General features: G+C 37.9%; 1 protein-coding gene across 1 annotated transcript in view; it reads right to left on the bottom strand.

Moving 5' to 3' along the window:
* The window catches only part of emc2 (ER membrane protein complex subunit 2), a 30,000-nt gene extending 23,223 nt beyond the window's left edge, over positions 1–6,777 (bottom strand). Inside the window, exons 1-3 of the mRNA XM_060869868.1 lie at positions 6,660–6,777; positions 5,047–5,160; positions 2,355–2,419 (exon numbers count right to left, since the gene is read on the bottom strand). Coding sequence (XP_060725851.1) covers positions 2,355–2,419; positions 5,047–5,160; positions 6,660–6,699 — 219 coding nt within the window. The 5' untranslated portion in view covers positions 6,700–6,777. The remainder of the gene's footprint in view (positions 1–2,354; positions 2,420–5,046; positions 5,161–6,659) is intronic.
* Between the last annotated feature and the right edge of the window lie 5,720 nt (positions 6,778–12,497).

Genomic DNA, 12,497 nt, shown 5'->3' with positions numbered 1-12,497 from the left:
GTCTCAAAATGGCCTTTTTTCCTATAGACTCCCATTATAAACTTTGGAGGTTTATAACTCGGCAAGCTTTTGAACTATCTACACCAAACTTGGCCAGCTCCTTTAGGGTGATACTCTGAACAAAGTTTTAAATTGGTGTACCGACTGGCCTTTCGGATGTCCCGCAGCCCCACCCCCAAAATATGCAAAATCAAAAAACTTTTTTACAACATGGACATGTGACATATCAAAACACTCAGAACAAGGGGGAACTTCCTCACGGGTATTCTGATGACGTCACGCGATGTCACGTGAAAAAAAATTTGCACAACATGGGCATGTGACATATCAGAACACTCAGCCCAAGGAGTGGAATTGCGTCACAGGTTTTCGGATGACGTCACATGCTCATCTCCACTTGCCTTCAAATGTTTTGGCACCCTAGTGCTCCACTAGATTTCACAGGTTTTATGTCCGCTTGCATCCAAAAAGCACCGGCCTCTGCGAATACTTGCCTCGTCAAAGCCAACATCAAAGTTTGTTGCGACGAACTTTACAAATCTCATTCATTATTTCCTTCCGCCTTGATAAAGGCCCCAGTTCCGGTTGAAGAAAAGCAGGTCAAAAGCATGATGCTGCCACCATTTGCTACACTGTGGGTATATTGTTCATTTGTAGTAATTATATCTTTTGGAATTGGTCTCATCAGACCATTACACATTTGGTCACATGGTTTAGGGCAATAAAGCAGAGCCTGGATGCTTTTTGTGAGATGCTTCTATCTGTTTCTACAACGTAGCCCAGTCATGTGAAGAATATGAAAGTAGGTTTCTTGGCAGCCTTCCTCGTATTTGTCTTGTCCTTTTCTCATTTTTGGAGGGATTTTCCTTGTAAGCGCTTTGTCGACCATGGATTCAGCAGCTGGATGAGATCAAGAATAGCTGACAAAAATCCTACAGAGCAGCTGTTCTTTATTTGAGGATAATCGGAATCATTTTATTAATGAAAGCTGTATGAAGTATTTTTGAATGAATCAGATTGAATGTGATTGGTTCATTAAGAATGCAGCCACACCTCTAATTATAAAAGGGTGTGCACAGTTACACAAACAGGATATTGTCACTTTTCTCCCTATTTTGTCCCAAAATGTTTCTGCTTGTTTTTTCGGTTAATTTTGCACATTGAAATTTCACATCAAGTTAAAGTTCTAACAATTTATATTTCATTTCACAAAAACCTGCCATTTTAATATCACTTTCTATTTATCATAAAAAATATTTCCAACATGTGAGAGAGACGCACGATCGCTCGCTCACTCACTCGCTCACCTCCCTCACCTCACTCAAACACCTCACTCACCCACCTCACTCAAACACCTCACTCAAACACCTCACTCAAACACCTCACTCAAACACCTCACTCATTTTCTACCGCTTATCCGAACTACCTCGGGTCACGGGGAGCCTGTGCCTATCCCAGGCGTCATCAGGCATCAAGGCAAGATACACTCTGGGCGGAGTGCCAACCCATCGCAGGGCACACACACTCATTCACTCACGCAATCACACACTACGGACAATTTTCCAGAGATGCCAATCAACCTACAATGCATGTCTTTGGAACGGGGAAGGAAACCGGAGTACCCGGAGGAAACCCCCGAGGCACGGGGAGAACATGCAAACTCCACACACACAAGGCGGAGGCGGGATTCCAAACCCCAATCCTGGAGGTGTGAGGCGAACGTGCTAACCACTAAGCCACCGTGCCCCCCTGAGAGAGACACAATATCATAAAATAACAGCTAGATAGATAGTTAGATAGATAGCTAGATAGATAGGAACTAACTAAATATAATATCAACATACATTTACAGATTTTATTTCACATTAATAACTCAAAACATTCTCCAGTTTTTTTAACAGAAATCATGGCTGCATGTTTTAAGTGGGAAAATCGAGTCAAGCATAGGCAAGTGTACGGACTAAACAGTTTCTAATGTGAGATGGCAGGAAGGGCAGGGTTTCCAGAGACTCAGTAAATCCTGGAGAGTCCAAAAAACCTACGCAACTGTCACTTATTCCACATTCATGTCAACTGGTTCATCTCCTGTTTTATTGGTGAGAGGGGAAAAGGAGACTCTTTTGGCAAACACATAGGGAGAACACATAGCGGCATTGTGTGACATTAAACTATGGCATTCCTGGTTGGCAGGTCTGCATTAGGAGATATTTATCTCAGTCTCTGTATTAATCTTCAGTGACTCTTTTCCAGCATATGCTTTGTGTCTGAATAGCAGGGTACCAAAGCAGCATAGTGTGTGAGGGGATGAAGTTTGGGCTGAGAGGATGAGGGAGGGAGGGAGACCAGAAACTCACCCAGGCCAAATCATCCCGACTGCAGTCCAGCGCTGCGATCATCACTTGCTCGTAAATTATCCAAACTGAGCAGAAAAAAGAAACACAAAAACAACAGCAATTAGTAAACTTCATTTTAAGGCAGATACATGTGACAAAAAAGTGACAAATCATGTGAAAATATAGCAGAAATGCAAGACACATCCATCACCAACATCACTGCTGAAAGCTTTTTGTTACTAAACATCGCTTATAGGACAGTAATTAGATTTTCTTACAGAGTGCTGCAACAGATTTAAAAATAACTACATCTCTCTTATGTTAGTCCTGACTAACTGTATATGACCTTTGGAAATAATATGGTAACTATTTCCACAATAGCAGAATAAGCTACCATGAATAATTATCCAGATCTTCAATGAATTACAGTCAAATACAGACGTGAAAAAGGCCATTATTCTAAGATTATTTCACCAATAAGAGATTCATGAGGCGTTTGGGATGGTGCCCTGTTGCCAATCATCAAAATATATTTCCTAGTGTTTCCACAAAGTGCTAATAAAAGTCAAATGCTTAGCAAAACGTTAGTGTGACCTTTTCACTTCAACAATAAAAAAATGGGTTGATTAATGGGCTTTGGCTGGTGGAACCAATTAATGAAATTAATGCTCCATATCAGACAAGTATGTTTCACAGTCTGTGCATATTTCATCAGCTGCAACCTGTTAATTGAGAAAGAGCAATAAAACTTACTTACTGAGTAGGAATTTTTAAAAAAAATTAAAAAATGTGCCAAAACAATCGCCTACAACTCCTTCTGGGTCTTTCGAGTTTTTATGATTGCAAGTCTTGCTTTGATAATTACCGTCTTGTTTCACAGCCAGTTTCAAAGCTGGTTTCAATAAAACCAGGCGGTGTTAAGTGTTTACCTCTTTCGTTAAATACTGTATGAATCATAATGACTGCAGCAGCCAAAACAGCTGAATAAAGCTCTCTGTATGTGCAACTCATCACACGGCGCCTTACGCCTTCACATTTTATATGTGAGTTGCGGGCAGGTCAAGAATAATCTGATGAGAACATATGTGAAGTGCATTCTGAGGTGATCAAAAAGGAGTGATAATCATTTGCTTGGATCCGAGTGCAGGTTATTAAGTGAAACAGTGTGTTTTAGACATGAGCCATTTACTGGCCTGTGTTCTTCTGTTGCTCGTTTATCATCGTGTCAGAAAACCTGGATCATAAGTGGTGAAAGTAACAAATATTCTTTAGTAAATTAAAGTAAGAAGGACAGAATAGAAAGGCGATGATGACAACAAGTGATCGGAAAGCTTGTATTAGTTCACACTGATAACCTTCTTATACTGTTTTCTATTAAAACAACCACCAAGCTTTAAAAGGATTATTTTAAAAAAAAAAAAATCAACTAAATAGTCTGCAAGCAGGATATTGCAATAGACCTTAATTTCAAATGAGGAACCTCTGCTTTTAAAAACTTTATAACAGACTGCTTCTGATTGTATTATTTGTGATAGTTGTCAGTGTGCTACTTGGGTGAAAATTTTCATCGATGTAATGAGTGGAGCAGACTGGGAAAACCATTTATATAGTGAGTTTCTGTACATTTTAAACAACATTATGAAACCTACATAAATTCATAAATGTTTTGCTTTTCCTTCTAATGTAAAGTATTTATTTTGCATTTATTTAAACTTCTTTCAATAGTGAAATGGAAGTAAACTGCATTTAAAGCTTCAGATTGCAAGGCAGGTGTGTAATGTTGAGCACAGAGCATTTTGATAGACATTATCTAATTATTAGCTGAATTCGTTAGGATTGTGTTGGACAAAACTTTCCCTGAAACTTAATCAAAGCAGGACAGTGGTAGTGTGAAGAAAGTGCACTCGGCTAGCGAGGTCTGACATCTGTAAAAAGTGGCTGTGTGTGAAATCTCATACTGTAACAATACCTACTGCAATCGATTCAGGATTGCAAGCTCGTAATTTAGGAGTTGCTGCTCAGCTGTTGATACATGTACTGATATATCAACATGTACTGCATGTACTGATCAATCTGGACATATTAGATCATGTCATGTGACCTACAATGTCAGATGAACTGCAAAAACCTTTTTATTTATGTGTGTATACAGTGGAAATAAAGTCTGCACAACTGTATTAAAATGCTAGGTTCCTGTGAAGTAAAAAATCAGACCAAGATAAACAATTTCAGAACTTTTTCCTTTACAACTCAATTAAAAACAAGCTGGTGTGGTCTGAAGAGGGCTGTGCACAAGAGATGCACTTACAAACTGACAGACTTGGAGCGTTTTTGCAAAGAAGATTGTCAAAAGTTGCTTCAACAAAGTATTAGTTTAAGGGTGTGCATATTTATACCACCACATTATTTTAGTTTTTTATTTTAACCACCAAAATAAAAAAAAAAGATTTCAAAAGTTGACCCAGATCATAGGTCACATTACGGGTGGAAAAAGCTCTGAAATTATTCATCTTGGTCTCATTTTTTTACATCATCATTTTTTTTAGATCTCCTGCATGTTTGATAAACATTATTTATGATAAAGTGACTATGTTAGGAAAATCAGCGGAGTTGCTCCACAACAATAACAATGTAACATCCACAACAATAAAAGATTACACAGCAGATTACACAGCTAACATTTCCACGCTGTAACCAGATAGTTAAGACTTACTGTCGTCTCCGAGCTTTGACGCGTGTTCGTTGATCAGTTCCTCGCCGACATCCACAATCTGCTCGCTATTCCTGTAATTCTCTTCCCGCCACTTTCGCAGTTTGTCACGCATCTCTACAAGAGAAAGCCATTAAAATATGAAGTCTTTTATACAGATCATTACTTCAGCTTCATATTACATACATGACACAAGGAGTCCCCTGTGTCAGCACTTGGTAATAAGGCCAGCTTTAAATATCTTTCCCACACAGAGAGCTGTCCAGTTTCTCATTATTATAAGCATTATGACATTAAAAAAAATGGTCAGAAAGTATATATATAAAATACACATTTAAAAATTCTCTTTTTACTCAATGATAAAATAAACCATCTACATGGTTGCTTTGACCATCAGACCTCTGGATATCAACTGACACACAAAACTGTTCCCACTCTTACACCCTCTTAGTAACTGTGAGATACTGTTAATAAATAATATACAAGTTGTTTTCTGGGGTTACGTGTAAGATTTGGTCCGTGTCAATGGCACACACACACACGCACACAACACAAATTATATCAGAGGGCTGAATTATAAAATCCAGCCTGATATCAAGACAGCACTTAAGAAAAGAAATACTCGATACTGAATCGGTTCACTAGTTATAACACAGAAAACCAAACAGTTCAATCTTCCAGCCACAAAGATTTACTTCTCTGAGTGACTTCTTTTTCTAAATACATAAGTGTTTTGATGATAAACACCTTAGTATAAGCTCGAAATAGCCTACAATAAACATTTGAATGTCAGCACTATCAGTTTTTATGCTGATAAAACATAATAATAGAAGGAAACAGATATGGAACCTTATTACACACACACACACACACACACACACACACACACACACAGAGACAGACAGACAGACAGACACACACACACACACACACACACACACACACACACACACACACAGTAAACACCTATTTAGATGCCTAGCAATTTAGATGCTTAGCTAAATGAACATTAATAGCCGCCGGCTTCTTTAATGCAATGACTGAAATAGATAAACACAAAACGAGTAACATCTAAGACTTTTTGGCTGAAACAAATGAAGAAAACGGCCGTTAATTGAAACAAAAAAATGTAAATGAGATTAAAGGTTTCTTTTTGGTTACTGAGCTAAAGTTTCGAGTTAGATTTAGGTGTAATGAAGACAGTAAAGTCCTCATTGCTATAGTAACATAAGGGTTTGTGTCCCAGAGACACTTATCCGTAAAGCTAGCTAAAGTAGCTAAATGTCTGTAACGAAGGAAGCTGGCTGGCTGGGTAGCTTATAAAACAGCTCCTAACACCAACCCACTAACGCTATTGTTAAACAGTAACTTGTACAATAACATGTACAGTAACTTGTACAATAACATGTACAGTAACATGTACAATATACATCCTAAGTGTCTTAAGTACTTCCTACATAGCTAATGAACGCTAGCTCTTAGCTCCCTCCGTCCAAATAGCGTTACCTAAATAAACTGAACTATAAAATTATGGGAACAGGTCTTACACACGATCCAGTAAAGCATAAAAGCAATACCGACCAAGTCAATACGGTTTTAAAAAGATTGTTATTTACCTTCCCATGTAACATCGTACAGTTCTGATACCGACGCCATTTTTTCTGCGACCAACCTTTCCTCTGGATAAGTCACTGGCTCACAGTTATGACGTCATCCATCGTGGTAACCGCATACTCCCAATACATCATGTGAAAGATTTAGTTCACCGTGTAATTAATTCTGTGGAAACTAATTAACTACAGAATTCTCTTAAATACATTATCTTACATTTAGAAAAGAAAAGTGGTGGATGTCTTAAATATGTTGGTACTTTTTTTAAAGACTCCATCTCTGCCATTCTTCCTTACAGAATAGATCACATTATTCATTCATATATGTGACTACATTAGTGATATAACTAGATATATTGTTCAGATTGAATGGATAATGTCATTGTGAATGAATACGTATACAGATCTAGATTCTAAATTTAAAATCTTCAGACTAGGTATGTGCTGGGTCCCTCGTGCAGGGTTCTTACCTTTGTGTGGAAAATTTCTACCACAGATCAGAATCAGAAAGAACTTTATTGCCAGGCATGTTTTCACATGCGAGGAATTTGCTTTAGTGACAGAAGCTCCAGAGTGTAACACTGTAACAGATAAAACTCAAAACCCACACAATGTACACTATACGGTCAAATGTTTAGGTACACCTCACCATGACACCTATAAGAACCTGAAGAACAACTCATTTTAAAACCATGTGTAATATGGTGTTGGTGCCTCTTTTGTCAGTATAACTGCATCTACACTTCACTTGATTATCTCCACTTGGAAGACACAAACCCATTCAGCCACAAGAACATTAATGATTTTGGGGACTGATGTCAGGTGAGGAGGCATGACTGCAGTCATTATAGCTATTTTTCCCAGTAGTGTTTAGTGAATTTGAGGTCACCGTTCTGTAGCGGCTGTTTGGGTTCTTCTACTCCAGCCTTGCCAAACCAAGTCTTACGGAGTCCACTTTGTGCACTGGAGCACTGTCATACTAGAACAGGTTTTGGCCTCTTCCAAAGCTTCTTGTTCCAGTGAAGGAAAATTGTAACACTTCAACATAAAATCCCTTTCTACATAATTGTGCAGTTTTGGTGCCCACATACTTTTGGCCATATAGTTCAGGTTTACCTAATTAACATAGCTATTAATGGTACGTTTCCACCACATATTTTTTTTTAATCCACTTTATGATGGTGTATAGTACTTTATATCTTATATATTTTTTAATAATAAATTATTTCCAAAGTTAGATATTTGGTGGGGAACATTTTATAGATAGAGATTATTTTTTATTTGATTATAGTGCATTTGATTATTTTAGTTCTAAATTTCAGGTGCATCTTGAGTCATGTGTAGGTCTATATTCCATACCAGGTACAGTTTATTTAATAGTCCAATTACTTAATAAATTCATTGACCACTCTGGTCCACTGTGGCTATAGAGAATCATAGGAACATTTCTGTGGTTTCATGTGTTGGGGCTATTTTTCTTCTCTGTGGGTTTAACTTGTCTCACAGGGGCTGTGGATCTGGCACTGTATCCACCACAATCACTGAAGTGGACTCAGCACAATCTGGCCCAAACCTGATGTCATACCACTTATGGAACTGACTGGACTGCCTGTGGGTTTCACCCGTCCGATCTTTCCTAAAAGGGCCACGTTAGTGTTAAAGTATAAGAGTACCATAAAATATCATCATCGTCATCTCTACAGCACTACAAAAAATACACAATGTGTGGTTTATCTTACATGAAGCTTGAACGATTCATGGATCTGTAATTTCCCAGACTGCAGATGGCAGTTAGTTGATATGTGGTCAGGCTTTTTCTGGAAATGCAAACAGTACTGTTACCACATTAAAACAAGCAAATGCTGCTCTTTGGATCTGAAAGGCTTCTCTTGGGCTGAAAGGCCACTGGGGTAAAGGCAATCATCTCTGGCCTAAAGTGGAACTTACCTGAGTAAAGGTGACGACAGGATGAAAGCAGTTCCCTTTAGCCTCAGGGACTTGAGATAGAGATGTGTCTGTATGCAAGGAGAAACGACAATACTGTTCATTTTTATTTGAGTCATTCCTGGTGTTATTGGTATTATTGTTGTGGAGAGCTCAGCATCCATTTGAAATGCATATATGCTTTTTTGAGCCTTCAGTTTTGAGATTTTGGGCTTTTTCTTGTATTGCTCAATGTTTGTGACTAAAAAGATTTTGATTTTGGCCGATTTTGAAGTTTCTGGCAAAAGGAATCAGAGATGGAGCACAACCGTGAACTAGAAATATGTAAGTCAGTGCTAGATTCCTCGTGGTTTTAAGGTCTATATACTAGTATCCTGTAATTGCTGAAAATGACGGCAGATATGTTTTGCTTTGAGGCTTGATTTCAACCTCTGTCTCAGAGGAGCACTTTTACAAAATCTTTCTGAGAGTCTGATTTCTGCTGTGATCTGGGCCTGTAAGGATGAAACGTCTCATGGAGCGTCTTTGACACCCTGCACCCCAGACATAAGCGTTCATGTTCAGGGAATTCTGCTACATCTCAATTAATTATCCTATCCCCTACCCACATGTATCTTACGTTCCATGAACAATATTTAATTCTCGGTCGATCTGCACTTTGACGTTGTTCAAATGATTCAGAACGGTAGGCTTGCAGTTTCTCTGACCTGGTGTAATAGTGTAAAAGCTCAGGGTAGTGTCGGGTAGCAGCACGTGCACTACATTACATTCTGCTGGATTAGGTTTAATGGCAGCCGTTCCTTCTCATTAAATTCAGTTTAAACAGGAGCTTTAACAACACCGTGCTGGAGATGACTTTCAAAGTCATGGCCACTCGTGCCTTACATGTCTGCAGATGTGTTCACACTTGCAAGTAATCTCCTGGAATGAAGTTACCTAAGCATTAACAGAGAACTTCACACTACAAGCTAAATAGAGGATATTCAGCAGGCACTAATTTTAAGACATATCACAGGCATGAAGCTTCTTAAGTCAGTTACAGTTTCATAAGCTCTTTCTTAATATACCTCTAAATAAGTGATTATAATAAAATTAATATTGTGCTTCACTTTTACTTGGCAGGGAGCTGAAATAAGTTAATAATACAACTTTTTTTTACATTACAGGTGAAAAAGGTACTTCTGAGCTTACCACAAATGAATGAAGCTGAGCTATAACATTGTCTCTCTAAACTCTGCCATGTGCTTGAAAGATGTAGGACCGCAACCAAAAAGCAGCCCATTTATGCTGACAGCCTGAAGACCTTTTTCCTGTTGTGAAACACTTTTTACGTCTCAGGATACTCCACATTAGTCCTTGTCTTCGCTTGGAACACATTTTGTTTTGTGAAACTTTCTGAGGCCGAATGGGACATGCCTTGGTTCCCGTCAATATGTGGGAGCACTAAAGCATGGCCCACAACTCATCCGTGGCGTTGAAATCACTTTTTGGTCTTGGTTTGGGTCACATCTTTGGCAAGGCTTTCCAGCATTCAGTGCTTGATAAGCATTAAAATCGAATGGTGAAAAGACGTAGAAGTGAAGTGTGCACTGAGGTAATGAGCATGATAAGCAGACAATGACTATGAAAAAACAATCATTTGTACAGCTGTGGTTTATATAACGTACCACTCCAAACAAGAGAAATATAGCAATCACAATATTTTTATCCAGAAAATCCCCTATGTCTTGGTGGTCTGGCTGACAACTCACAGCTATTATTGTAGCTAAAACATGGGAAGATATCATGTACTTAAAGGGGTCTGCTGTATGCTCAGGGTCCATCTTGAAAAATAGCTGATATCTATGTCACTTTCAGTTACACTACATCTCTTTATAGGCATACAATTTAAAGAGAATTTAATCTTCCCCTTATCTACCAAACAAAAAAATATTTGTGTCTTCGTAGCTTTAAAGTGCCAACACTATAATTCTTTATGTGTCTCTTAAATTCAGCTGAGTTATTAACAGTTTTTACTGTCTGGTTGTAATTTGAATCAAAACCTCAAATCATACTTGTTATAACTATGTTGCTTGTGGTGTACTTTAGACAACTTTAGGTGGACTTGCCCAAGTAGGTTTACACAGCCAGAGAAACATCAAACTGAAGCTTTTAAATCATTAAAAGGTTGGAAATAAAGTTTCAGCTTCTCAGGATGAGGTGTGTACTTTCTCTCTGTGCCTTGCTTCATGTGCAGTGCAGATGTCTTTCAGTGTTTGCTGCAATGAGAGGCCCTGTGTCTGAGTTTGCATTGTTTGCTGGGCCAAGCGATAACCCAGTACCAACGACAATGCTATGTGTCTAGAGTTAGCGTTGAGCACGTTATCAGCAGTTATGTGATTTATATCCTGACAGGGCCAAGTGAGATGATGCATATCTTATGCACTAAAAGCAAATGTTTGAGTTCATAACACTTGAAGTGTCAAGCAAAGAGGCATGTGTCCTGAGACTATAGATATGAATTATTTCTCTCATTTTATGTTGGAATAAGATGTGGGTGAGGAGGTCTCTTGTTCTCTCTCTCTCTCTCTCTCTCTCTCTCTCTCTCTCTCTCTCTCTCTCTCTCTCTCTATAAGTGGTCTATAGCGAACGAAGTGAACTAAAGTTTTTTTTTATAGACTCTTCAACATTTGCGTCATTCTATTCTGCTCTATAGATGTAACAGAATATGAATACTATATTCCCGGATGAACAGATAATGTGTTATTAGCTGATACAGATACAGATAGAAGGTGCACTCTCCCTTTTTTTAAGCATGCTTGCCAGATTCACAAGGCATCTTATTCAGATTATTGCTAGGTATCAGGACGGGGCTCTTATGCAACACAAACACAAAAGGTTTTTACTTTAAAGTACGTGTGAGTGAGCGGTCAGATGCAAAGAAACTCCACATTCGGTTATTATATAAACGTGAACCATATAACTTAGGGGAATGCTGGTTTCAATTAGACTGCTAGTTTTGTTTATATTTTGAGAAATAGACCCAAGTAATTTTTTTTAGGACAAATATTGTGGACTGGTACAAAAAATAACTGGAGGAGTAACAAAACAGGGTTTTAAAAACAAAATCTGTAGTTGAGAACAATTATGAACTTGAGTGATGTAGCTGAGGTTTAACGCCAAAATTCACAGGCCATGCTGTTGATGCTGACAATTCTACATTTGATATTTCCCCCCAGTGTTTTCCAATGTTTCCAGTAGAGTTCATATTTGATTAAAATAAAACTTTCAGGTTAGGCCTTTGGGTTACAATATGAATGCAGATACAGATAGAGCACTAAACATTTCATGGCATTTATTATATTTGAAGTTGAATGAAAATTAGGATTTTCTTTTCAGTAACTAAATTGAAGTTATATACGATGGATAATAAAAAGCTACAAGCTACTATTAAAATGTCAGGATTTTGTGATGATAAAAAAATGAAACCAAGATAAATTGTCCGAACTTTTCCCACCCTCGGTGTTAAATTATAATGTCATTTAAAATCTCATGTTCAAATGTAATTATCATACCATCATATCATCAAGTAAAGAACAGCGGTTTCTGTAGGATTTTCTTCACTTCCTCTTGGTTTCATCAGGACATCACCAAGAACACTCTAAAATGTATTAAAGGACAAGACTAAATACCATGGAGGTTCTTAGCACCTACGACAATATTAAAGGTGCTGTAGGAATATCTGACAAGCAGTAATTTCTCTCTACATGTGACAATAATCTCTAATATTCTTCACATCTATAGACAGAGGGATAAACCTTTATACAAAATAAAAGCATGCAAGCTCAGCTGTATCACCCCAATCAGACAAATACCAAGAGATATAATTCTATAATTCTATAATTACAGAGGAACAATATA

Source organism: Tachysurus vachellii, chromosome 5, assembly GCF_030014155.1.
Source record: "Tachysurus vachellii isolate PV-2020 chromosome 5, HZAU_Pvac_v1, whole genome shotgun sequence".
Taxonomy (NCBI): domain Eukaryota; kingdom Metazoa; phylum Chordata; class Actinopteri; order Siluriformes; family Bagridae; genus Tachysurus; species Tachysurus vachellii.
This window is presented reverse-complemented; position numbering and strand designations above follow the sequence as displayed.